Source organism: Danio aesculapii, chromosome 14, assembly GCF_903798145.1.
Source record: "Danio aesculapii chromosome 14, fDanAes4.1, whole genome shotgun sequence".
In the NCBI taxonomy this organism is placed as follows: Eukaryota; Metazoa; Chordata; class Actinopteri; order Cypriniformes; family Danionidae; genus Danio; species Danio aesculapii.
The window spans coordinates 23,535,519-23,562,047 of record NC_079448.1 but is presented as its reverse complement, the minus strand read 5'-3'; the positions used below and the strand labels follow the sequence as shown (position 1 = coordinate 23,562,047).

Below are 26,529 nucleotides of genomic sequence, written 5' to 3'. Positions count from 1 at the left end.
TTCTTTTTAACACACACATACAACCTTTTTTTTTTAAATACATACCATATATTGTACAATTATATATATTTAGCCTATAGTCAACTGAACCTTTTAAAAAGCTGCTTTGGAACAAAAATTATTGGGGAAAGCACTATGCAAGTAAACTTGAATTGAATTGAATTGAACTGAACTGAATTGAATTGAATTGAATTTAACCTATGGACCAAAGATTAAGTAAGTGGTTACAATCCCAGTTAAAGGGTTAATGCAGAATACTGATCTGAGAAAACAGTTTAAATACACTGAAAACAGGTTTTTAACAAAAACAGGGAACAGGTGTGTAAACTTATTGGTAACCAGAGCAACACATTGAAAAGAACTCAAGCTGAAAGCGATGTGAAAGAACATAAACAACAGCAGAACATTTGTGACTATGAAATGGAATTAATTCTGCAAAATGCAACTGTTCAAATTCCATAAATCAATATAATTTTTACATTAAATAATTGAAAGTTTAAACTATAAATACATTTTGTAATATTTTAGTTGGCCTAAATTATTTGTATAGTGAACTACTTTAAATTACTCAATATAAGCATTTTGCACATTATATTTGTACTATTAGCCATTTTTATTTTCTATTACCTTTTGTCTGATACATTTTAAAGATTGCTCAATATTTATTACATGTCAGGAACCACTTTCCTCTGAAAATGCCTAGAAGACAATTAGAGCCAAAATTGTTAAGAATAAAGATAATACTATGAAGATACTTACTGTAAATGCACTTTGTTTTCTAAAGCTGCATTTTAAATTATGGGTAGCATTTCTGGTTTAGGTACCTTGCACACATAATAAATGAAAGGTCAAAAATAAGCCTTACAAATCTCAAGCCTTAAAAATTAGTCAGTCAGCTGACAAACCAATGGAAATTCAGTCTGGATGATTTAAGTGAAGTTTATTTATAAACTAATTTTGAGAGGATCATGTGCTTATGATTGCTTTGCAGCCGGTCCTGCATTATTCAATTTATGATTCACCAATCAGACGATTCCTAAGCCACTATAAATTCCTAAGATCCATATAAAGCTGTGGTCACACTGCACTTTTCTCCCCATAGGCTTCAATTCATATGCACATGAATGCGTCAAACTAAAAATGCAAGGTCATGAATCAAGTTACGCAGTTTGCTGCATTGCAAAGCTTAAGCTTGGTGAACTCCGACCTGCGCAATTGCATCACTTGAGTGCGTGAGACCAAACGAGATCAAAACATGACCTCTCTGGACAGAAATGTAAATATGGAGCAATCGTTCACTTTTTTAAATGTCTAACTATCATGTTTAATCCCGCCCCTTTTCGCAGTGCCATACGACAGTATTTCGCAAGCTCAAACTCTAGTGTGACTGCAGCTTTACAGTCATCTTTGTTTTGAAAAATCCCCCTTCCACCTCTACTCCTCCTCCTTTTCTAGATGGGTGGCACAGTGGCCCAGTGGTTAGCACTGTTGCCTCACAGCAAGAACGTCACTGCTTCTAGTCCTTACCAAGCCAGCTGACATTTCTGTGCAGAGTTTACACGTTCCCCCCGTGCTCATGTGGGTTTTCCCCGGGTTCCCCGGTTTCCTCCCACCGTCCAAAAACATGGAACTTAAGTTAATTGACTAATCCAAATTGGCACCATAGACATGCTCCTAGTAAGTATAGTCATCTCTTAAGAGCAATCACTATCTGTTCATGCTACTACAGTAGAGGGTTCTCGAGATCTACCTGAGCTCAAAATTCCCTCTCGCCTTGCAAACGGGAGAAGCCCCGGCTCGAGAATCTTATAAGCTCAGGACTTGTTCCTGGGACAGCATGCCAAACAGCTTTATAATCAATCATCAGCTAAGTGTGAACTCTTGAAATATGCCAGAGTATATACAGGAATCAGAGGGAAATTCAGTACCTTTTAAACCTTCTCATAAGTTTCTTTTCATACATTTTAAGACTTATAACCACTTTTCAAGTTTCAACCGGGAAACACTGGAGAGATTTAACTTACAGTATATTTGCTAAATATTAGTGTAAGAAGTTAATCCACAACCAAAACATCATTCACATACTGAATAAAATGTATTAAATCTAGCTAATTCAGCAGGTTAGCGCCATAGAACTGCATAAATAATGTGTTGCCTGCAGTAAACAAAACAGCAGGATGAGAAATCTAGCCAGGATTTTATTGTTTTCATATAAACTGCATTCTGATATTCGCAGATTTAAATCAGGCAAACTTTAGCATACATCCATACATTGCATAATCAAAAATTATATAAATAATACCTTGTGAAATAGCATTTAAGACTTTTTAAGAGCCTTAAATTTTCTCTACATTGATTTATCAACTTTTAATATATTTTAAGACCCCGTCGGACACCCTGTCTGCATTACTGTCTTGGATTAACATGGAATTTCATAATATTTCAGTTAATTTGGAAAATCCCATAATACATCATTTAATAAATTTTTTAAAATAAAATATATATTATGAAATATAAAATTCTTGACCATTTTTGTACGTTTTAAATATATTTAAAAATAAACACATGTGCGTCTAATATATTTTCTACAAATATATTTGCCTGTTTTTCCAGTATTTTCGAAAATATTTTTAAAAGCATTTCAAATACATTTATTTATATTTATTTGATGAAAAAAGTCTAAAAGTTACATAATTTATACATTTGATAAAGAATATTGATGTCCATCCACATCTATTGTAAGTTGCAAATGCATTTTAAAAGATATTTAGAATATTTGAATACTACTGTACTCTAAGGATAAAGCTGTGAGATAGCAGGTGTTTAGTAACACAGTAAGTGGAGTCAAAGATCAATGTGTATCGGCCACTTCAGCACACACGAAGCACGAGAGCTGACATTCATTAACCCTCTCCTTTATCAACGCTAAGCAGGACAGCAGAATGTTCATCGTGTGTCGCTCAGTTTTCATTCTCTGGAGGAAATGTGACGGCCCTGTGGTTTCTAACCAATCGCGACACACGAGTGTTTAATGACTCTGGTGTATGTTTAAAGCCCTTCCTCTAGAAGTTTGACTCCACAGACTGAAGTGAGTGGCATAAATTACGATTCTCTGCTCTCTAGTGGCAGCATTGTATTATTACGTATTAGTAATAATATAATTCATGTTAATATACGTAACATAAAATGTTAAGATTTTACGAAGGCTCATAGTATTTTACAGATTTTTGAACTATATTTGAAAATGTATTATTTAAAAATACTTAGTATTATTGTATTCCTCAGGGTAGCTTGACAATGCAATGCCTATTTATTTGCGAATGCCTTATAATTTGCTGATACTTTGTTAAAAGGTTCATCCTTGATTGGATAAGTAATCGCCACAGAATACACCAACTTAAATGGAAATGCTTTCAGTAGTCAACATTTGAAGTTCATCAAAACTGTTCAAAAACTCGAAAAATAGGGGAGAGTGGGGACAGTTGCAACACTTTTGCATTTCCTTCAGTTTCTCAGAGACAGTTTTTTTTCTTCAGACACCCACCCACACTGCTTTAATATTTGTACATATGAAAAAAATATGCAGAATTTAAACTTCAACAGATTGAAATGTTGCAGCTGACCCCGAGCAGGGGGATGGTTGCAACATTCATTCATAAAGTTAATTGACTTAAATGTATTGATAAATTTTTTTATTAAAACAGGTTGTATTTTACTTTTAACATAAATGTAAATTGGTTAAATAAGCCACGTAAATACATACTATTAAAAGAACAAGCAGCAACCAATTATCAGGCCTAAATAACTGAAACAAAAATATATTTTTCCTAAATTAAATTGAACTGTTATCAATTTTAAATTGTACTGTATTAACATGGCAAGCTTTTAAATTAATTTTTATTTGGGGTTTGCAACTGTCCCAACTCTGATCAACTGTCTATGCTGGAAAGATACAATTAATATTTTAATTATACAAATGAATGTTTCACTAAACAGATTAGACAGAATGAAACAGTTTTCTGAACATTAAAAGAACGTTTTTTTTTTTTTTTTAACTAAAAATGAGTTTTATACTGAAGGAATGGCCACATATAGCTGATTTCTCTCAGATCAATGATGGTCTAGCTGTGAATACGTAGTATGAGTATCACCACTCTAGCTCATTTCTAAATGGAGGAATAAGTCTTGATGCAACTGTCCCCGCTCTCCCCTGCTCATAATGGTCTCGATTTTTGATCCACTTCAAATGTTGCCTATTGTAGTTCCATCTAACTTTACAATAAAATGGGAATTAAGTACATTCTAAAATATGCCACCATTTAAACAAGGGTGTCCAAACTCGATCCTGGAGGGCTGAAGTCCTGCAAAGTTTAGTACCAACCCCAATCAGGACACACCTGGGTTTGTACCTGCAACTCCTTACATGTACTTAATTTTGTTTGGCAACATTTTGTTTTCATTAGTTCTTGTATGGCTGTTGATGCTTGTTATAAGGCGACCTCAGGTGTGCAGAAAGGTGTCATTTACAATTAAATCAATTTCATTTTTAAATGGTGAAAACATTAAAACAAATAAAATTCTATTCTATTCTATAAATTTTAGGTCTAAGAACGACTTTCATTTATATCATTTAGAGCTGTGCAAATATTATTGCCATCCAAATAAGTTTGATTTGACATTAAGTATATAATGCATGTATAAATACATATTGCATGATTTGAGAAATGCTTATTTATAACGTTTATGGTACAAATTATAAAAAAATATCCATGTAACAATTGTTATGCATGGTTTTATTTTATGCATGCGTTGCTTAAATATAGAATACAAAAACTTTAGGTCAAAACAAACTTAAAATGGATGTGAATATTCTTTATCCAGCACTAATTTTCAATTCCTCTGGTTTAAATAAGAGTATAACTACACTACAAATACATCGAGTAGCTGATCAATATAGCAGATTACACAAGATACCAAACCAATAGTTTTATTTTCAGTGACATTAAATACAAGTCAAATAAACTGTGGAAACCAAGCATGATTATATTGAGAATGTTTTTATTCCAAGAATTCCTCTAAGTGCTTAGAGCTTTACATATAGAAGTAAGCACTGGGGACACTCAGCCTGCTCTCACACCTTTGAGTGAGCGAATGTGTCAAAGTGTAGGCATGTCTGCATGTGTGTATCTGGTGGAAACAGTTAGCATGTCTACAATGAAATGAACCACACAATTTACTCAAATTCAAAACACAAAACAAACCGAAAATTGAAAAATAAAAATATTCTGCGCTGGGGGGAGGGAGGGTTGTACAGTAAAAGGGGCAGGGGAAGGACCAGTCACCAGGGAAACATCAGTGACATCGCCATGAGGTCAGAGGCTAACAGGTTAAAGGTCGTCATCTTCATCTGGGAGAGCTGTTTCTGATGCCACCTTAAGAGAGAGAGAGGGGGGAAAAAAAAGGACCATTACAGATTAAAATGGGAGTTTTGGCAGTTGCAGTAAGTGTGTGTGTGAGATGGACAGTGTACATACTTTCAAGTCGTGCTCATACTGTGCAGCAAGTGTTGGGTCCATAGCAATTTCAGGTGGTGCAAGCGCAGGCATTTCCACAAACTCCAGATTGGGATCTCCAATCAGCTTCCGTGCGAGCCACAGGAAGGGCTTCTCAAAGTTATAATTACTCTTGGCAGAGATGTCATAGTACTGAGGAAAGAGACAGACATCACATGAATGATCTGTAACAACCTGACCTGGCATTCATGTCCACAGGAGAAAATCCTGAATACTGACATACAATAGAAGCAGCGACAAATCTATCAGTATAGAAGCAGTGACAAATCGTGTGCATCACATTAGCCAAAAGGTAGCATGAATACTTCTGACGCAAATGTGTTGATCGTGGGTGTCATTTACAAAAGCGATGGCAAATGAACATGATCTCACATTAGTGGTGCATGATTATGGCAAAAATGGATGGCTTGATATTATTTGGATTTCTGGACTGTACTGTGCTGATATCTTGGCTGGTTTATGCCTCATGGATAAATGGAACAAAATCCACCAATAGGTACTGGCTAGTCTGTGTTGTAGCTGGGTTGTCCACAAAAAAAATAAATAAATAAATAAAATAAACTATTTCATATGATGCTATTGATGGTGTTTCATATTGATGCTATTTCAATCCCCGAAGATCATTGATTTTTGGAACAGAAGTTTTTAGATGAAATCCAAGCACTCTTTGAACCTCTATGTATAGAATATCCAGAAGAAACAAATACCATTGCCAAATCATTTCACGTGACCCCAGAGGTTCAACTAATCAAACAAAGCAAAAAAAAAAAACAAAACAAAAAAAAAAAACAAATACTAAAAATGACTGTTCAGCAATGTCTTCCACATCATGAGTGTGTGCATTTTGCTGCAGGCACTACAACGCTTGCGTGTAGCACTGCAGACTAATAGTAAACACCGTATTGACCACAGTGACCACCACCCACATCATGACCTGATGCAAAAGAGCAGACATACGTGAAGTCATACTTTTTTTTTTTTTTTTGGTTGTTCTTGGTTCTTTGTATGATTACAATTGAACCACATTGAACTTTTTGATTCCCTTGCTGGACTTTAAATGTCTCTGGACTGTTTTGGTCCTGGGAGTCAGAGAGCTCTTGATTTTATCCAAAATATTGTAATTTATATTCTGAAAATGGATTAGAGCTACATGAGGGTAAATTATTCATTTTTAGTGAAACTAATTGTTTGAGGGATTAATAGAAATGATAAAGATCCATTTAAAACTGATTTATGAACAAGTGAATATAAATGACTAAACACAGACTAATAAAATCTTATTTAAAACAAAATAGCAGAGATGCACAAATCTGCTCCAGTTTTGTTTGGAAATGTTTGTTGATCACTTAAATTATAGGCCAAGTTTATATGCAAATTTTGCATTCACACCTGAGTTTCAACAATTAACAGAGTTCAAAGTTATAGCTTTTGCAGGGTTTCTTTAAGTAAAAGACCAACACCGTTTTAAGACCATTATGATTAATATTTTAGACTTATACAGGGCTGAACATTAAGGATTTTTCTATTGCTCCAGCTACTTCTGTAAATAGTTTTTGTATTAATGGAAGATCATCCAAAAAGATGCTGCACTTTATAGTTCTTTCTCTGATTAGGGTTAATTTGGGAAAATTTACAGTAAAAATGTCTAAGTCTTGTGAATAAATAAATTTTAAACGGGTCTTCATTTTTCTATTTCCTGACACTCTATCACCAATAATCAACTTTATATATATGTATGTGTATGTATTGATTGATTATTGGTGATAGAGTGTCAGGAAATAGAAAAAATGAAGACCCGTTTAAAATCAAGACCTGCAACCTAATATTCCAGTAAATTTAAGACCTCGCAAAAAACCTGTTGTGAATATTTTGGCTGGGCAACAGTTGAACAATAGCTCACACTAAAACTGCAATATCATATTCTTCATTTAGCCAAACAAATGATGCAAAAAGTCTGTTACTTTAGTAGAAGATCCATTTTATGAAAAATCAAGAAATGTTTACTAAACAGGCATAGATTATTTGTTCACATTTCTATCGAACTTTGATGCATCATACCTGTAGATTCTTCTTACGGTGGAACACGATGCTCTTTGCTTTGACCTTCCTGTCCTTGATGTCCACTTTGTTACCACAAAGCACTATGGGAATGTTCTCGCACACGCGCACCAAGTCACGATGCCAGTTGGGCACATTTTATAGGTGACTCGAGAAGTTACATCAAACATGATGATTGCACACTGAGCTAGAAAGACAGAGACACACGTTAATCTACTGTTGGCCAGTCAGCACAAAGCAAATAAACTTAAGAGCTTCATACCCTGGATGTAATAGCCATCTCTCAGGCCACCGAACTTCTCTTGTCCGGCTGTGTCCCATACATTATATTTGATGGCTCCTCTGTTAGTGTGGAAGACCAGGGGATGTACCTCAACTCCAAGTGTAGCTAAAATGACACATTTAAGAGCAGCACATCAGTGTGAGGATCACAAAAGTCACACATTCTTCCAGAAGTTACGCTGAGAAGTCACCTGCATAAGTGTTTCATATGAAGCAAACACTTACCAACATATTTCTTTTCAAATTCCCCAGTCAAGTGTCTCTTCACGAAGGTGGTTTTCCCCGTACCTCCATCACCTACCAGAACCAGCTGTGGTTGGGAAAAAACAGTGTTATTAACAAGTGGCATCAGATGTAGCAATCCTTTAAATTGGTTAGATAGACAGTAAAAGAAATAATTGCTTGGATAAAATTGTCATGTATGACCTCCCAGATTCAATTTATATGCATTACACATGGGTAACAGGTATAGATATAAAGATGGGGCCAGGGCCAGCGTGCGAGACATTCGGGACAGTACACAGGATCATTACTTGCCTGATCGGGCCAGTGCTGCTGTCACTAAAATTTAATTTGGCTCTGACAGTTTGTTTTTCGTTTGCTTGGCATATGTGAAACCAGCAATAGTGTTCTGATCCAAACAATCAGTCCGAAACTGCCTGAATAAGGTGGTCTCTCCGCTCAATTGAACGAACTCTGGAGTGGATCGATTGTAGTGAGAAAGCAAAACAATCCACAAACTAACAAACCAGGCTATATCACAGTGTATTATGCTTGTGTAATAGCCACATACATGTATATATGAAGAAAGAAATAAGAGTAGGGTGGGATGTCATTCCTACCGGCAAATGTGCATTTAATTTCAAATACAAAAGTGAAAGCATGCTAAAATATTATTGAGAGCAGTTTTTAGTTAGGGAAATTGCAGGAAATTCTACCTGATAATTTTTCTATATTTTACTTGTATAATTTCTGTATTTGGCCTGTTTTGTTCATTTCTGCACTGACGCCTCAAAAGAAAGATCAACATTAATCCCAACATTTTTTTAATAGATTGAATAATTGAATAGATAAAACTCGACAACTGAAATGAGGCCATGAGAAAGTCTTACCTCTGATTTATATTTGATGACAATGTGGGTGTCAAAATCAGTGTACATTTTTTGTTTGTTTGTTTATAAATACAATTGTGATGTAACTAAATTTATTATTTATTTATTTATATATATATATATATATATAAATAAATAATAAATTTAGTTACATCACAATTGTATTTATTTTAATTGTCAATTGCATTTAAAGAAAAGCTATGATGAAGTAGTTATGTTTGGCTTTTGACATTTAAAATATTTGTAGCTATTAATTTTATTTTATTTTTTGTGAAAATTGCCAGGGCAAGCAAAAAAAAAAACCTGTTGAAAATCTTTAGCATTGAACCCTGTATATACAGACTGTAAAAGAAATTAAGGTTTAGAATTTTTTTTAAATGTACAATAAAATATATCTCCCACATGCAGGACACTGATGGTCAATGGGGTAGGATTATACAAATGTAAATTAAGATGTCTAATTGTTTTTAAAAGCATGTAATATACAGCCATTGCTATTAATAAAGCTTAATTTCATGTCACTCTACATCTAGATCATAGCAGAGCAAATTAATTTTAAAGGAAATCAATACTGGGCTTGTAAAACAGTAGAAAACACTAGAATGCAACCGAGGCAAGAAAAACAACTGGGCAGTTTGTGGAGGTTAAAAACTGAGAAACAGCTCATTTAAAACGATACCATTAGGAATAAAGGCAATAGCAACTACAATAGCAATGGTAATGTCATCAAAAGCTTAAATCTTATCTAACAACATTAAAACAACGCTATGGGGTCACAATTAGATAATTCTGCCCTGGTAATAGTCTTGACAATATTAACTTGTATAAAGCAATGTTATGCAGACTGTTGTAATAGACTACTGTAATACAGAACAAACTAAAATAATGTAATAAACTTACAAATAAACAATTTAACATCGTTTACTAAATGACTAGAGTTTAACTAATGTCAAATTCAGCATCAAGTGGGTCCTTGCGCTTCAGTGCATTCGTTATCAGAAACAAGTCTGCAAATTCACTAACGTTACGAAACAGTTTAGAAACTCATTGTGATGAACATGTAAACAAACTGGGGCTTTAATTCGTTATCCCAGTCTGTCGAGCCTTTAAAATGAAAGTGCAAGTTACCTTAAACTGAACTTGTGGCTCGTTCTCCGCCATCGCTGTACTGTGAGTGTGTGTTGGTCTTTGTGCTGCAGTCACTCTGCGGGAGAGATGGCGGGACGGTTAGTCACATCATACAAAGGCCGCACCAATTCCAAATAAAGGCCACGGGAGCACAAAATCACTCAAATAGACCACTTCGAACCAATATTAAAAACCAAACCGCTTTTAGAACTAAAAAACAAAACAAGTGTAATGTTCATTGAACAACACGCACGTCTAAATAAGGGGATGCGCGCGAACACACGAGGCCGCTGGAGCCTAAACTTTACAATAAATACAGCGGCCGCTCGAAGGCCTCAAACAGGCCGTCAACTTGAAAATCAACAAATAACAGATTTAGCCGTTTTCAGAAAGCCAGAAATTAGTTTAGTTGACAGAAACTAAAAACGAAGCCAGCGTTCGTTTCCGCGGCTCCAGGATCGCGCGCTGCCAAGAACTCGGGATGGCGCTACGACAGAGATGAGCCATGATGAAACACTCAAAACTGCACATCCGCGGCTAATAAAAACGATCAGAGTGACTTACGAGCGCTTAGGCACTGCATAAAAGCTTTCAGGTATGTTTGGTCGGCGCTGGAAATAAAAGGTGTTAGTGAAAAGAGCGTGTGAAGAGATGAACGCTATCGTTCCGCACTCACCGGTGTTGAAGTGATCGAGGAAGAGAGCAAATGGCTGCGCCCGCGCGGGATTCAGCATGGCTCACATAAACGCTTCCGCCCCACCACGTGACCCGCTGCTGACGCGGAACAACAGCGTCATTTAGTGGTAGAGGAGCGAACCATTTACAGATTATCAATCAATTTATTTCGGTTCCAGTCCTTGCTTTATCAGGAGTGAAGAGCAAATAGATTAATTAAAGACATAAATCACACAAAATGAAAGTTCTGTCGACATTTATTCACGCTTTACTTGTTTCTAAACTAAAAATAAAAGCAGATATTTTAAGAAAGCTGGAAACCTGTAACCTTTGTAAAAGACTTGTGCACAATTTCCATCAAAATTGCACTAACAAAATTCTGCCCCAACGAGGCGATGAACCATTTTCTGCCCGTTGAAGGAAACGAGAGACAAAAAGCCGAGGAGCAGGTCGCCCTCTCAAGTGTCAACTTTAAGAAGTGAAATACTGAAGGTAAATACATACATTATGAAATGCAATACGTACATACATTTTTAAAAGTAGTAATAAAGCATGTTTTGGTGGATGTGCCCCTCTTTAGATCAAGATTCTTTCATGGATTGTTCTATTGAGAGTCATGAACTTCAGAAAACTGAGCAGAACGTCCAGCTCCAACTCCATTTCCAGCAAGACAACAAGCTACAGCAGCTCGTTGAATACCAGCAGCCTTAATGATCAGCAAGTTCAACATCTAGCTCAAGACTTCAACAGCAAATTTAAAATGTATTTTGTCAATAATGTTTATGCTATGTTCCACCATTATAATATGTGTTAGCTGTCTATGTTTATTAAAAGCGTTTTTCTTAAATTGAGTTGTGAAGACGTGAAATAATTCTAAGGAATATTTCTAAGTTGTTCCTAAGACACAAGGAAATATTCATTTTTTATATGTTCACTATAATGATAACTCCAATTATTTTACTTTTTGTAGATGACATTTTGGGCCTCTATAAAATTGTCATAAAGCTTGGTGAGGGAGTATACGCAGACACGGCACAGTCTTTGAATCGATTTGCTTAATGGATAGTCTTCATGTATTATATTTTTACATTTAATGAATGTGATGATTTGACCAACATTTCAATTGTTTTGTTTTGTTAATCAGGTGGCGTTGAAGGTTGTTTTGAAGAGGAACTACATGTATTATCTCAGCATTGTAAGTAGTTCTCTTGTTTTTTTAGTTCATGATATGTTAATTATAGCCAAAAACAGATTTTTCAAACATCACTGACAACAAATTTCTTTCTTCTACAGCCTGGTCATCCTACACCACTTCCATTAGAAGTTGCACTGACAATACTTGCTAACAAAGGATTCCTCAGATCATCCAGATGCTGGAGTGGCAGTAGCTGTCAGAAGGGTGTCACACACTGGATGCGGCGCTCAGAGCCGTGACACGGCGTGCACATGACAGTTGAAAGTATCGCACACCAGACGCGCACATTCATTCATTCATTCATTTTCTTTTCGGCTTAGTCCCTTTATTAATCCGGGGTCACCACAGTGGAATAAATTGACAACTTATTCAGCATATGTTCTACACAGCGGATGCCCTTCCAGCTGCAAGGGGAATCCGGAGCACCTGGAGGAAACCCACGCGAACACGGGGAGAACATGCAAACTCCACACAGAAATGCCAACTGACCCAGTCTAGGCTCAAACCAGCGACCCTTTTGCTGTGAGATGACAGCCCTACCCACTGTGCCACCGCGTTGCCCAGACATGCACATTCGCATGCTATTTAAAATGAAACTATTCAGATGGCGCTCTGTGGTGCGGCAGAAATATGAACAGTGTCCTGAGTTGTGGCTGGGCACTATGGACAGTCGCTGACTTGCGGCGCCGGTGTGTGTACCCTGATAGAAACCTATTTAGAATTCTAAAATGCATGGTGCTGCATGGTGCGACGTGGCTTCTCATGACCACTCTTGCTTCTCAAGAGGTTCTCATGACCACAAAAAGTCCAGCGCTTCACTTTCAGAGCTTCTCAGTCAGCTTAGCATTTTGCTGGCTGACATGCCTTGCAAGTTTCCTGCCAAGGACAACAAAACGTTTATGCTTTTGCCTATGGTTCCTGTGACTGATGTGCCAGAATCACGTATGAGTTTTCACAGCTGCCTTCTCTTCATGAAACTCTAATAAAGCATTGTTTCACAACCACCATTGTGCCTGTAACGGCTTGCTGAGAAAACGTGCCTGCACTGTTCTCTTCTGAGAGATCTGTTGAGACTTACAGATCCTGACAAAACTGTACCTGTCATAGGAAATCTTGTCTCCCCCACCCCAAACATGCTATAAAGGGAGCCTCAAGAGCATCCTGAGCAGCTGAATCACCTGAATATTGTATTGCACTTTTCAGAAGTACAAAATACGTCTACAATCATCTACAACACTGCAATACATAATTAAACTAAAGTGCACTGTTAATACTTATTTACCTAAGTGCAATAAATTCTAAAACATATCACTATATTGCCCCCCTCAATTTAATGCAGATTTTACTGCTGTTGAACTTTATTGTATTGTAGTTGAACTTTGTTTATGCTTCATTGTATTGCTATTTTGCAATTTTATACTTAATTTTACTGCAGTTATACTTCTATATACTGCTGTTGTATACTGCAGTTTTACTTCCGTTCACTGCAGTTATTTTTTGTAAGGGCGACCTTATGGATCAGACCAACTTACCAGTCCTAATATCAACAGACATGACAAGAAGAGGTCAGGCATACTACATGACTGCAGATGTATTTGCAATTGTATAGTTTTTATATATATTTTATACTGCAATATTTGCATTTTATAGACACAAAAGTGTGTGTTGCCTGTAAAATCACTAGTCTTAGTACAATTTCAATCTTCTGTTTGGACATTTTGTTTGCCCTTGTGAAAAATGCAATAATAAAACCTAACCTTTATTAAGCTGTCCAAAGGAGATTTGGTATTTTTGAAGTTGGTATTTTTGAAGTTGATTTTTAGGATTTTCAAGAACAGAACTAGAACGTCACTTCCAAACTTGTCAATTTAACATTAAAATTGTGTTAAAGGCAAACAGTAGATAAACTGAAATATCTAATCATTTTCTGTGGAACATAAAAAGATAGTTCAAAAATTGTTGGGAACCAAACAACATTTAATGTTCTACTGAAGAAAAAGAGTTACATTATGGCACTGGTCCAAAACTCAATTCCTGGGGGCCAACTCTGCATAGTTTAGCTCCAACCACCTCCAATTCACACCTGCTTAATAGTCACTAGTAGTCTTGAACACCTTGATTATTTAGATCAGCTGTGTTTGATTAGGGTTGAAGCAAAACTGTGCAGAGCTGAGGCCCTCCAGGAATTGAGTTTGCGACCTATGCAATAGGGCAAGTATAAATAGTAGCTTATGTTTTATTTTCGGGTGTCGTTTAAATGACACAAAAACAAGATATTTTGATTGAAATTTAGTAATTCCTGGTAACTATTGACTTCCATGGTATTTTTTCCTACTTTGGTAGTTAGAATTTCCTTTAAAATATCAGATTTTGTGTTCAGCTGAAAATATATTCACAATGAGTACATATTGAGTTAACAACACCACTTAGATTAAAATGACTCATATAAGTTCATTATTTTATAAATAACTTTTGTTACTTTTAGTTATTTTAAAATATATTAGACAACATTAGCAAATGAGATTATTTTTATGAAAAAAACAAGTTATTTTTTATTTCTATAATGTAGCGTTTTTGAGTAATGTTCATCTGTGTTTTATAAACTACGTTTTTGTCTTCAGAATTTCAAACAGGCTAAAAGTGTCTGCTTTTAGGCCATTTATTTGCAGAAAATGACATTCAATATAAAATATTTCCTTTATCAGACTGAAGAAAATGCAAAGAAAAACATCTTTTCTGGTTGATCAGACTTTATAAATTGAAATTTTCTGCAAATAAATGTTTAAAAAGATAATATTCTTTTGTGAAATTATGAAGACGCTTACATTCTAAATCACTGTCCATTGAGACAATCATTTTTGTTCAAAATAATGAATTCATTCTTTTGTGACTATGTTAATATTAATACAGCGATACTCATCCAAGACCTGTGAAAAAATGATGCCAAGGTATCCATAATCATGGACCAGGCCGTATCCTGAGCTGATGCTGTGGCGTTCATGGAGGAGCGAAGAGCATGAGACCAATTCCTGAAAGATCCCAGTGACAGACAAGTCTCCGCATTGATCCTGTGGGCCAGCCTGAACACCCGCCAGTGACCTACTCACACCTGCAGCTTCTCCACGATGGACGTCCAAGTGTTCTCCAGCCTCCGGCGCCTTGACTGCAGCTCTGCACAGGAAGTTTGGCCAGAGGAGAAATAGTTGTGCCCAACAGAGCCTGGTTTCTCTTTAGGTTTTTTCCTTCACTTCGTCAATTGGTGAAGTTTGTTCCTTGCCACTGTCACCACTGGCTTGCTTAGTTGGGACTAGTGGAGCTGTGCATCAATGGATTTGCTCTTTAGTGTTTGGACTTTCAGCAGTGAAATTTAAACCACACTGAACTGAACTAAACTGAACTTCAACTCTGAAAACTGGACTGACAGTTTCATTTTACTGTAACGTCTATGTTAAGCTGCTTTGACACATTCTACATTGTAAAAGCGCTATAGAAATAAACATGAATTGAATTCAGCAATTTATTTTTTAAAAGCTATTTAATTAAAATAAAATATATACATTATTAAAAGGGAAAATAGAAAATGTATTAGAATAGTGATAGTGATAGTAAAAGAGAAATATTTTTATTATAAAGATAAAGACAAGGGCAGCGCGGTGGCGCAGTGGGTAGCATGTCTCACAGCAAGAAGGTCGCTGGTTTGAGCTTCGGCTGGGTCAGTTGGCATTTCTGTGTGGAGTTTGCATGTCCCCCCTGTGTTTGTGTGGGTTTCCTCCAGTTTCCCCCACAAGTTTAAAGACATACGCTACAGGGGAATTGGGTATGCTAAAATTGACCGCAGTAAATGAGTGTGTTTCCCAGTGATGGGTTGCAGCTGGAAGGGTATCCGCTGCGTAAAACATATGCTGGATAAGTTGGCGGTTCATTCTGCTGTGGTGACCCCAGATTAATAAAGGGACTAAGCCGAAAAGAAAATGAATAAATGAGATAAAGACAATTGTAAGAAAGGGATTTGATTGAGCACCAGGCCATTTTTTGTACAGATAGAGCATTATTAGCATTAAGATGCAAGAAAAACCAACACACCTGTTTGTGCTTCTTTTTTATTTGCATCAGTGAATTACTTTATGAGAGAAAAAACTAATGTCAATTCCTTGTAAACATTTACATGCTCATGTGCATTATATTTGCCCCTGAGAAAAGCTAAGTTTGAATACACTGAATAAACAGAATAACAATAAATAAACCTATTTTGCTTGATTTGCGCATTTCATTTCACATATTAAACCTAACAACTGATTGATTTGTGCGTTTCGACAGCAAACATATCAACACTTGATGGTTCTATAGTGCAGTGTTCAGTTCCACTAAATGCAGCTCATGAAGCTGTTTGTTTTACTGTTATCTGACTATCATCAGGAGGTTTGTGTAATTGTTCATCTGTACAGGTAATCCGCCTGGATGTTAGCAGCAATTTCAACCTCCCATCGATCTCCATTATTCAGCAATTTCTCTTTATTATACAGCAGCTCTTCATGCGTCTCAGTGGAGTACTCAAAATTAGGGCCCTGGCACAGAAAGAAGGAGAAACAATAGTTTGTTAATGGAACCAGTGTAAAGTATGAGCATTATGACCCCTCAGTGATCAATATCTACTATATTTGGTCCCTCCAGGATTTTGTTATCACTGAATTTCAAGCAAAATCAAACACATGAAACAAAATTCATTCAAAGTTATCACAACTTGTTTTCATTCAAAGACCACTTGGAGTATGGGCTGCATGTGTTTGAACTGATTGCTGAGTAAATCCCAGTACCTGTAGGCTCCCATCACAAACCCTAAAGTCAATACTTTAGTTTCTGACTGTGTTGCTCAGTTTTTATATGTGCTCAAATAGCCTTTAAAAAGACAAAAACTTGGTACATCATTCTTTTAATGGCCCCTAGAAGTCTATACATTAATAGATTTATACCTGTATCTCTTGGTATGTTAAATTAAAAACTACTTTGATGTTTTTTTAGATCTCATTAGCTATGTTTCCTTCCAAAGATGCAAATTAAATTGGAATATCCCATATAAGACATGCAAATAAAGCAGCGTTTCCATCTAACAAGTCAAAGAGAACAAAATCGCCACTACCTGATTAACTGGCACCAAATATCAACAGTTAAAACAGAAACAGAGAAGCTGTGTGAATCTTTTCTTTATTTAATAAATGACTTGCACCTCAGAAGACGATGCCGATGCGCAATGAACACACTGTGGCATTTGAAGGCATGGAGCACAGACGCTCTCAACAGTTCTGGAGGTAATTAATAATAGTAAAATAACACTAGGCGACACAGTGTCACAGTAGGTAGTGCTGCCGCCCCACAGCAAGAAGGTTGCTGGGTCGCTGGTTCGAGCCTTGGCTCAGTTGGCTTTTCTGTGTGGAGTTTGCATGTTCTCCCTGCGTTCGCGTGGGTTTCCTCTGGGTGCTGCGGTTTCCCCCACAGTCCAAAGACATGCATTACAGGTGAATTGGATAGGCTAAATTGTCCGTAGTGTATGTGTGTGAATGAATGTGTGTGGATGTTTCCCAGAGATGGGTTGTGGCTGGAAGGGCATCCGCTGCATAAAAATGTGCTGGATAAGTTGGCGGTTCATTCCGCTGTGGCGACCCCGCATTAATAAAGTGATTAAGCCGAAAAGAAAATGAATGAAAAATAACACTAATACTAAAATGTTTAAGGCATTTTAGAATAACCAAAATAACATTTTAGTTTTACAGTGTGCTTAGCCTGCTGATTTGTCCATTCGCACAAATTTTTACCATCACATAATCTCTATGGTGGCAGAGAGAGCTGCAAGTTAAGAAAACACATGGACAAACACTAACAAACTGAGACAACATCTTCATCAAGTTGACAACATTCATTAATTTTCCTACAGCTTAGTCCCTCATTTATCAGGGGTCGTCACAGTGGAATGAACTGCCAACTTTCCCGGCATATGTTTCACTCAGCGTAACCTAGTACTGAAATTAGAGCACCCGGAGGAAACCCACGCAAACACGAGTAGACCGTGCAAACTCCACACAGAAATGGCAACTGGCCCAGCCTGGACTCGAACCAGCGACCTTCTTGCTGTGAGCTGACATTTCTAACCACTGAGCCACCGTACTGCCCCAGTTTGACAAATTCCCACAACACATTTTGCACGTTTCTTTTTTAAAGAAACGTGTTACAAATAGTCCAGAATACAACAGGAGCTGACAAAACCTGCTTCCAGTTAACAGTCAGTGGTGTTGTTGGAGATCTGAGAGATCAGTTCATGTTTATAGTTTTATGATAAAAGGTCTGCTATTTTATTTGTGGTGGGCAAAACAAAATGCAATGCAATCGTATCATATTCAGTTGCAACACATAGATTTTTGTAATGCTAATGATTTGGCTAACATATAAGAAATTTGTAACAAGAAAATGTTAATTTAGTTCTTTATGTATGATACAGTAGACTTTATAGGGTTAAAGGGATAATCTCCTCACTATTTAGTCACACTCAAGTGATTCTAAACTTTGATAAATTCGTTCTTTCTAAAAAAATATATTCTGAGGACTGTTGGATAAAAAGTTGCCACTGGTATCCCATAACAGAAAAAAAAAAAATAAATAAATATATATATATATATGGAATTCAAAGTTTGTTTATTCCAACATTCTTTAGGATTTCTTCTTTTGTGTTAAACAGAAGAGAAAAACTCAACCGTGTTTGGAACTGAGCTTTCATTTCTGGGTGAATTATCTCTTTAAGGGGCAAACATTTAAAGCATAGTGCACACAAAAAAATATATTGCTTCTAATATTTATGGGAATATTTATTTTTTATATTTATCTTTCCTGTTTTTCCTACTATGGAAGTCAATGGTTACAGGTTTTAAGCTCTCTTAAAAGTATCTTCTTTTTTGTTCAACAGAAAAAAAGAAACTCATAAAAGGTTTGGAACCACTTGAGGATGAGTAAATAGTGAGTACATTTTCATTCAGGTGAACTATCCCTTTAATTTTCTCTTTGTTCTACTCACTTAAGGTCAGGGGTGCCCAAACTTTTTCTTATAAAAGGCCAAAAGCCAAACTTGATTGAGGGCTGTGGGTCGAAAGTAAATATACCAAACCGCATTAAATTAAATTTGCCATAGGTAATTTCCTAATTTATTTGCTAATATTTAAAAATAACTAGAAATGGTTGCTTTAAAACACATTAATAATATTACAGTGTCATTTTTAATGTTTTATAATTAACTTATTATAGTAAAAACATAATTAATCCCATTTTTAACACAATGGAGTACAATGCTAATATACTGGTCGAGCTGATACTGCCTTGATTTGCTCACGATTTCTTGTGCATTGTCCTCTATCTGTCAACTGACAGTATTTACATTTTAAAAGTCTGATTCATTTACAACATTTAATTAAACACATACATTTTTGTAACTCCTCAATTAAACAGAGGAACTAAAAGTTACGTTAAATTTGAAATGGCGATCTCTGTCAAAAGCATTTGCCCCAACCAACTCCCCATCACCAGTGCTGTAAAATAACAAATTACAAATACTCAAACTACTGTAACTGAGTAGTGTTTCACAGAAATTGTAATTTAAAGTAGTTTTAAAAATGTGTATTTTACTTCCACTTGAGTACATTTTTAGTGCAGTAATGGTACTTTTACTCCACTACTTTCCTTCAACCTGGAGTCACTACTTTATTTCTTTCTAGTCTATGGTGATTGGCTAAAGCACACTGTAAAAAATGCAGGGTTCCACACAATTCATTCATGCTGTCCCAGCACAAATTTATTAAGTTAACTAACCACTTTTAACAAATTTGTGGATTGAACATAAAAAAATTAAGTTGTCCCAATGAAATCTCAAGAATTGTGTTGTTTCAGCTCATTTAAAATAAGTAGTTTGGATGAGCAAAAAAACTAAAAATTTTGGAGTGTAGAAAAATTTGTCCTGAAATCACCAAACAGCCTTAAAAAAAATCACTAAATGGAACAAATGAAGGAAGGGCTGAACAAGGAATGAAAGGAAGAACCGAATTAAGGAATGTTTTTTTTGCTTGTTCAAACTTAATTAAATGAGCTGAAACAACAAAACGCTTGAGGTTTCATTGGCCCAACTTCATTGGCGTTGCTAGGCCTATTTTAGGGGGGCTGTAGACCCCCTATATTTCTACTCAGCCCCCCTAAAAGTTTGCAATTAGCTCATAAACTGTACACTAAATTATCATCTCAGTCCCCTTTAAATTTAAAGTCCCCTTTAAAGTCCCCCGTCTTTTGTTTTTCATTTGATCAGCAAACCACAGCTGTGCAGAGTGAGAGAACAAGGTGTGTGTTTATCGATAGAATGTTATAATATGTGCTTATTTGCAGTTCTTTGCTATAGATACACTTATCCCAATGTCATGACGGTGCAATTGAGTTTTCCATCTACTATTTCATCGTGCTCACCTCATCATCTCAGCTGTTTCCTCGAAAAAGTATACAGCTCTTATCGAACAGTTCGCTATTTTAATTTCAAAATTAACTACCAATATAAAACACGTTTTGTGTTAGTGCATGTGGCATTAACTATACCATACAGTCTTGCACAAAGGATTAAAAACAGTGACAGAACCACTTAGTGAATGTACTCATTTTAACTGTCAGAGTCAGATATGGAAACAAAAATGCACTTAAATACAGAAAGTGTTTTTTACTACGGCTCATTATTTGGCTCATTCAGAACTCAATATGGCTATCTGTCATAACTTATGGCTATCTGTTTTTGCAGTAGAGTGGAATACTGCTAGTTTAGCATACAACCCTACCATATTAAACATTTTAACTTTAATTAATATCTTACTATTAAATGACTACTTATAAATGTATATAAAGTAATATTATAAATGTAATATTAAGCTATATATATAAATTAATGAAATAAAATAAATAAATAAACATTTTTTTTACGTCAAGAGCTGAGCCCCCCTGAAAATCCTAAAATCGCCCCAGGCCAACTTCATTTTTTATGCTCAATCCACATAAATTTGTTAAAATTGTTAAGTTAACTTAATTGATTTGTGTTGGGACAACATAAATGAATTGTGTGGAACCCTGAATTTTTTACAGTGAAGGACCAAAGGACCAAATGAATGAAGGAAGGATTCAAGGAAGGACTGAACAAACGAAGTAAGGAAGGAAGGAAGGAAGGAACAAACAAACTAATAAACAAAGGACCTAATGAATGAATGAACAAAAGAATGAACAAATGAATGAATGAGTGAACGAATGAAGGGAGAAACGAAGGAAAGAACAACTGAATGAAGGAGTAAACGAACAAATGATTGAATGAAGAAAGGACAGAACGAACAAACGAAAGGAAGGAAGGAAGGAATATAGGAAGATAACTGAATGCATTAAGGAATGTTACGTTTACATATCCCTGCACAAACGCATCAACATTTCACTGTGTAATACTCACTACTCACTACTCTTGGGTACTTTTAAAAGGGCTACTATTTACTCATAATTTGCGTAATATTTACAACAGATAATTTACTCTACCGGCACTACATTTTTGGGCAAGTAATGGTACTTTTACTTGTGTATGATTTTTCAGTACTCTTTCTACCACTCTCCCTCTCTTTTCAGATGGGATGGAGCACCAAACCAAAGGTTTCCATGGGCCAACTTTGGCCAGCGGGCCCTACTTTGGGCACCGCTGCTTTAGGTATATTACAGAACCCTTTATGTTAACTACAGAGCCCAAAAATTCATTGAATTAGTTTTATTTTATGGCAAAAATCATTAGAATATTACGTAAAGATCATTGTCGGTGTAGACATTTTGGAAATTTCCTACTGTAAATACATCAAAACCCAATTTTTGACTAGTATTTGGACAGCTTTAAAGGTGATTATCTCATTATTTAGATTTGAACCATATTTACATGGATTTAGATTCCATATTTACAAACAGTCATATCTTGGCTAAATATCGTAGAATCCTAACAAAGTACATTACTGAAATACTTTTTAATTTAGCTTTCAAATTATATATAAATCTCACATTACAAAAAAAAATCATTATTACTGTTTATGTACTGGTTTGCATACCTCTACGATTGCATCCACAGGACAGGCCTCCTGACAGAATCCACAGTAGATGCATTTGGTCATGTCAATATCATAACGGGTTGTTCTTCTGCTGCCGTCTACACGAGTCTCTGCTTCTATTGTGATGGCCTGTGAGAGACAAAAACACTTCTGATACACGAACAGTAGAGGCCATCACAGACCCAGGAGATAAACGCATGTACAGTATGTTACCTGAGCAGGACAGACAGCTTCACACAGTTTGCATGCGATACAGCGCTCCTCTCCGTTTGGGTATCTGCGTAGGGCATGCTCACCGCGAAAACGTGGAGAGAGAGGGCCTTTCTCAAAGGGGTAGTTGATCGTAGCTGGTTCTCTAAACATGTAACTCACGGCCATGGTCAAACCTGTCATACAGAGAGAGAGAATACAACTGAAAAACCATCTATTATAATTATGTAATATGTAGTGCTGGGCAAAAATTAACCATGATTAATCACATCCAAATGCAAGCAAATATTTGAGAAAATGCTTATTTATATTTAAATATAAAATATTAATTTATGGCGCCGCAGTGGCTCACTGGTTAGCACTGTCGCCTCACAACAAGAAGGTTGGGTCAGTTGGCATTTCTGTGTGGAGTTTGCATGTTCTCTCCGTGTTGGCGTAAGTTTCCTCCCAGTGCTACTGTTTCTCCCACAGTCCAAAGACATGCACTATAGGTGAATTGAATAAACTAAATTGGCCGTGGTGTATGTATGTGTTTTGCAAGAGTGTATGGGTTTTTCCCAGTACTGGGTTGTGGCTGGAAGGGCATCCGCTGTGTAAAACATATGCTGGATAAGTTGGCGGTTCATTCCGCTGTGGCGACCCCTGATTAATAACGAGACTAAGCCGAAGGAAAATGAATGAATGAATGAATATAAATTTATATATGATACAAATTCTATATAAATTTAAATATATAGTTTTGTTTCTATGTATGTTTGTGTATTATATATATAAAATAAATATATACAGTTGAAGACTGAATTATTAGCCCCCCCTGTTTATTTTTTCCCCAATTTCTGTTTAACTGAGAGAAGATTTTTTTCAACACATTTCTAAACGCAATAGTTTTAATAACTCATTTCTAATAACTGATTTATTTTATCTTTGCTATGATGACAGGAAATAATATTTTTTCAAGACACTTCTATACAGCTTAAAGTGACATTTAAAGGCTTAACTAGGTTAATTAGGTTAACAAGCAAGTTAGAGTAACTACGCAAGTTATTGTATAATGATGGTTTGTTCTGTAGAATATCGGGGAAAAAAATTAGCTTAAAGGGGCTAATAATTTTGACCTTAAAATGGATTTTAAAAACTTTAAAACTGCTTTTATTCTAGCCAAAATAATTCAAATAAGAGTTTCTCCAGAGAAAAAAATATTTTCAGACATACTGTTAAAATTTCCTTGCTCTGTTAAACATTATTTGGGAAATATTTAAAAAAGAAGAAAAAAAATCAAATGAGGGCTAATAATTCTGGCTTCAACTGTATAATACACACACACATATATTATGTCAAAACAAACTTTTATTTTGGATGCTTTTATTTACAATTAATCTTTGCCTAGCACTAGTAATATGTAATTATGACAAGAATGATTTAATATCATTGTAAATATCATGGAGATATCTCATCATTATCATCATCATCATTATATAAATAAATAAATAAATAAATAAATAATACATGAATAAATAAATACATAAATAATCAAATAAATAAGTTAATTAATACATAATAATTATGAAAATTATTAATCATGTCCAAACCTATATCCTCCTGAGACCCCGCTCATTGACTTGTGTCCTCTGTAGTGGACACTGCGTTTTCATGAATTTTCTGTCAATTTTTTGAGCTACTCTGTCAAGTTCTGTTTTACTGTTCAGAGGACATCCTGGGCTTTCTAATGATGTATCATTTGATTAGCTGGTATGCTAGAAACCACTTCTTACACTGCATCCAAAATGGCTGACATACAAAACAGCCCGTTTTATTTGAAGGAGAGCGGCATGTAAAATTTTGCTTTTTAAATGTTTTTTTACTAATATTCTTACATATATATTTGTTTATTAGAGTGTTAGGAACAATAAATTTAACGTTTAAAGCTGTTGTTTGTGTTTCAAAATATCATCCTTTTTTAAATGTCCACTATAGTGGACACCAGGACCATCTTAATGTAATTAATGACTGCATGTTGTAGGGGGCAGAACTGAAGCAGAGAGGATTCTTTATAAGATAGTTAAGGGAGACTCTGATGTAGAGTCTGACAATCAGACAATTAGAGAATTAGAGACAATTAGATAATGACAATCAGTTTTAAATCACTTTTATGTTAAATTTGTTTTGGATTAACATCACTTTTTTTGTTTTTGTTTTGTTTTTTGAGTTCGGCTCTCTTTCAGACTAAACTATTTCAGGAATTTCAATACAAAAGGAAAAATGGCTTTTGTTTTGTTTTTGTTATATTAATAATTTTAATATTATTATCCCTTTACAGCCATATCCTGTACAGTTTTGTTGTCTGAGTGGCGGTCGTTTTGAACTAAAATGGTCCTGTGGTCCGCTTCAGTGGACATGCTGTAAAATTAAAAATAAAAACAAAATGTAAAAACTCTAAATTGTAGAATTTTTTTAAACCCAAATGATGCAGGAAATCACAGAAAAAAAGAAAAAAATGTTCTTCGGGTCTCAGGAGGATATATATATATATATATATATATATATATATATATATATATACAAAAACTATAATAATATTAATAATAGTAACAATAATAAATGTTATTATTTAAATATTCTTTCATTCAATAATTTTCCTTCGGCTTAGTCCCTTTATTCATTATGAGTTGCCACAGCGGAATGAACTGCCAACTTATCCAGCATATGTTTTACACAGCAGATCCCCTTCCGGCTGCAACCCAGAACTGTGAAACATCCATACACACTCATTCACACACATACACTATGACCAATTTAGTTTATTCTAAATATAAAAATTATTAATCTATAAAACATGTTTCGGACTGTCGGGGAAACTAAAGCACTCGCGCGAACATGGGGAGAACATGAAAACTCCACACAGAAATGCCAACTGACCCAGGCTGGACTCAAACCAGCAACCTTCTTGCTGTGAGGCAACAGTTCTAACCACTGAGCCACCATGTTGCCCATTATTAATTATTCATTCATTCATTCATTCATTTTCTTTTCGTCCTAGTCCCTTTATGAGGGCTCACCACTTATCCAGTATACGTTTTACGCAGCGGATGCCCTTCCTGCTGCAACCCAGCACTGGGAAACATCCATACACACTCACATTCACACCCATATTCAATTATTATGACAAAAAATATAATTATAATAATGATGTATATTATATGTTTATAATAGTTATATGTATAAAATATTATTTCTCAACCACAAACATGCCATACAGGCAATAGAAAGTAATAACAACAGTGAGTAATAATGAGGAAAATATGTAATGATGATGATGGAAATAATAATACAATAACAATAATGATGGTAATTATATTAATAATACATTAATACAAAAGTAAAAATAATCTATCATGACGATGAGGAAAATAATATTTCACTATCATTATACTGATTCTCATTCAAACCCAAACCTTCCATACAAAATATAAATAGTAATAATAATTATGTATATTTTTAATTTATATAATAAATATTCATATTTGAACAACACTATTTTATGTATTAAAACCCCTGCGCATATAGGTCAAAAAATGTTAATCAAACCCACCTCTGCACAGTTCGGTCAACAGCAGTGTCTGTGCTGCACGGTCTGTGATGGACTTCAGGTCAGAAGGCAATTCTTCAGCATTCACATACTCTAAAGACAGACAAAGACATATACTATAGGACACCTTGTCCACAACACCTGTTTAGACAGTAAATATATATATATATATATATATATATATATATATATATATATATATATATATATATATATATATATATATATATATATATATATGATCTTACTGTAGCCTCCTCTGTGAACGGTAAGGCTGAAGGGACGGACAGGCCCAAGTCTGGCTGCAAAAGTGCCTTTAAGAAATTTGACCATTTTTGGTTCAATAGGAACACAAAATCAAACTCAACTCAACCCATTTTCAAATTAATAAAATTATTTCGCCCAAAACTTACCTGTGCGGCATGAAGAAAACAGTATGCGCAATGTCATTTCCATCCTTATCCGCCTAAAAGATATTATGATCACAACTATAAATTTATAATCACAATGTCAAAATATGTCATTGGTGAAGATGTATCACTTATACTGAGATTGAATCAGATGGGCCGTATGC

The 26,529-nt window shown here is 35.3% G+C and overlaps 2 protein-coding genes across 2 annotated transcripts; both read right to left on the bottom strand.

The window, feature by feature from the left end:
* Positions 1 to 4,971: 4,971 nt before the first annotated feature.
* Positions 4,972 to 10,931, bottom strand: LOC130240971 (GTP-binding nuclear protein Ran-like). Its single transcript, XM_056472661.1, is given in 8 exon segments — positions 4,972 to 5,432; positions 5,535 to 5,705; positions 7,632 to 7,771; positions 7,774 to 7,818; positions 7,894 to 8,019; positions 8,139 to 8,223; positions 10,154 to 10,229; positions 10,830 to 10,931. Coding segments are annotated over 7 exon segments (645 nt in total). The 5' UTR covers positions 10,187 to 10,229; positions 10,830 to 10,931; the 3' UTR covers positions 4,972 to 5,387.
* A 5,523-nt stretch (positions 10,932 to 16,454) lies between these two features.
* Positions 16,455 to 26,411, bottom strand: ndufs8b (NADH:ubiquinone oxidoreductase core subunit S8b). Its single transcript, XM_056472706.1, has 6 exons — positions 26,369 to 26,411; positions 26,204 to 26,269; positions 25,959 to 26,048; positions 22,373 to 22,545; positions 22,160 to 22,288; positions 16,455 to 16,588 (listed from the first exon to the last, which is right to left on the bottom strand). The coding sequence occupies exons 1-6, from the start codon at positions 26,409 to 26,411 to the stop codon at positions 16,457 to 16,459; spliced, it is 633 nt and encodes a 210-aa protein (XP_056328681.1). The 3' UTR covers positions 16,455 to 16,456.
* Positions 26,412 to 26,529: the final 118 nt, after the last annotated feature.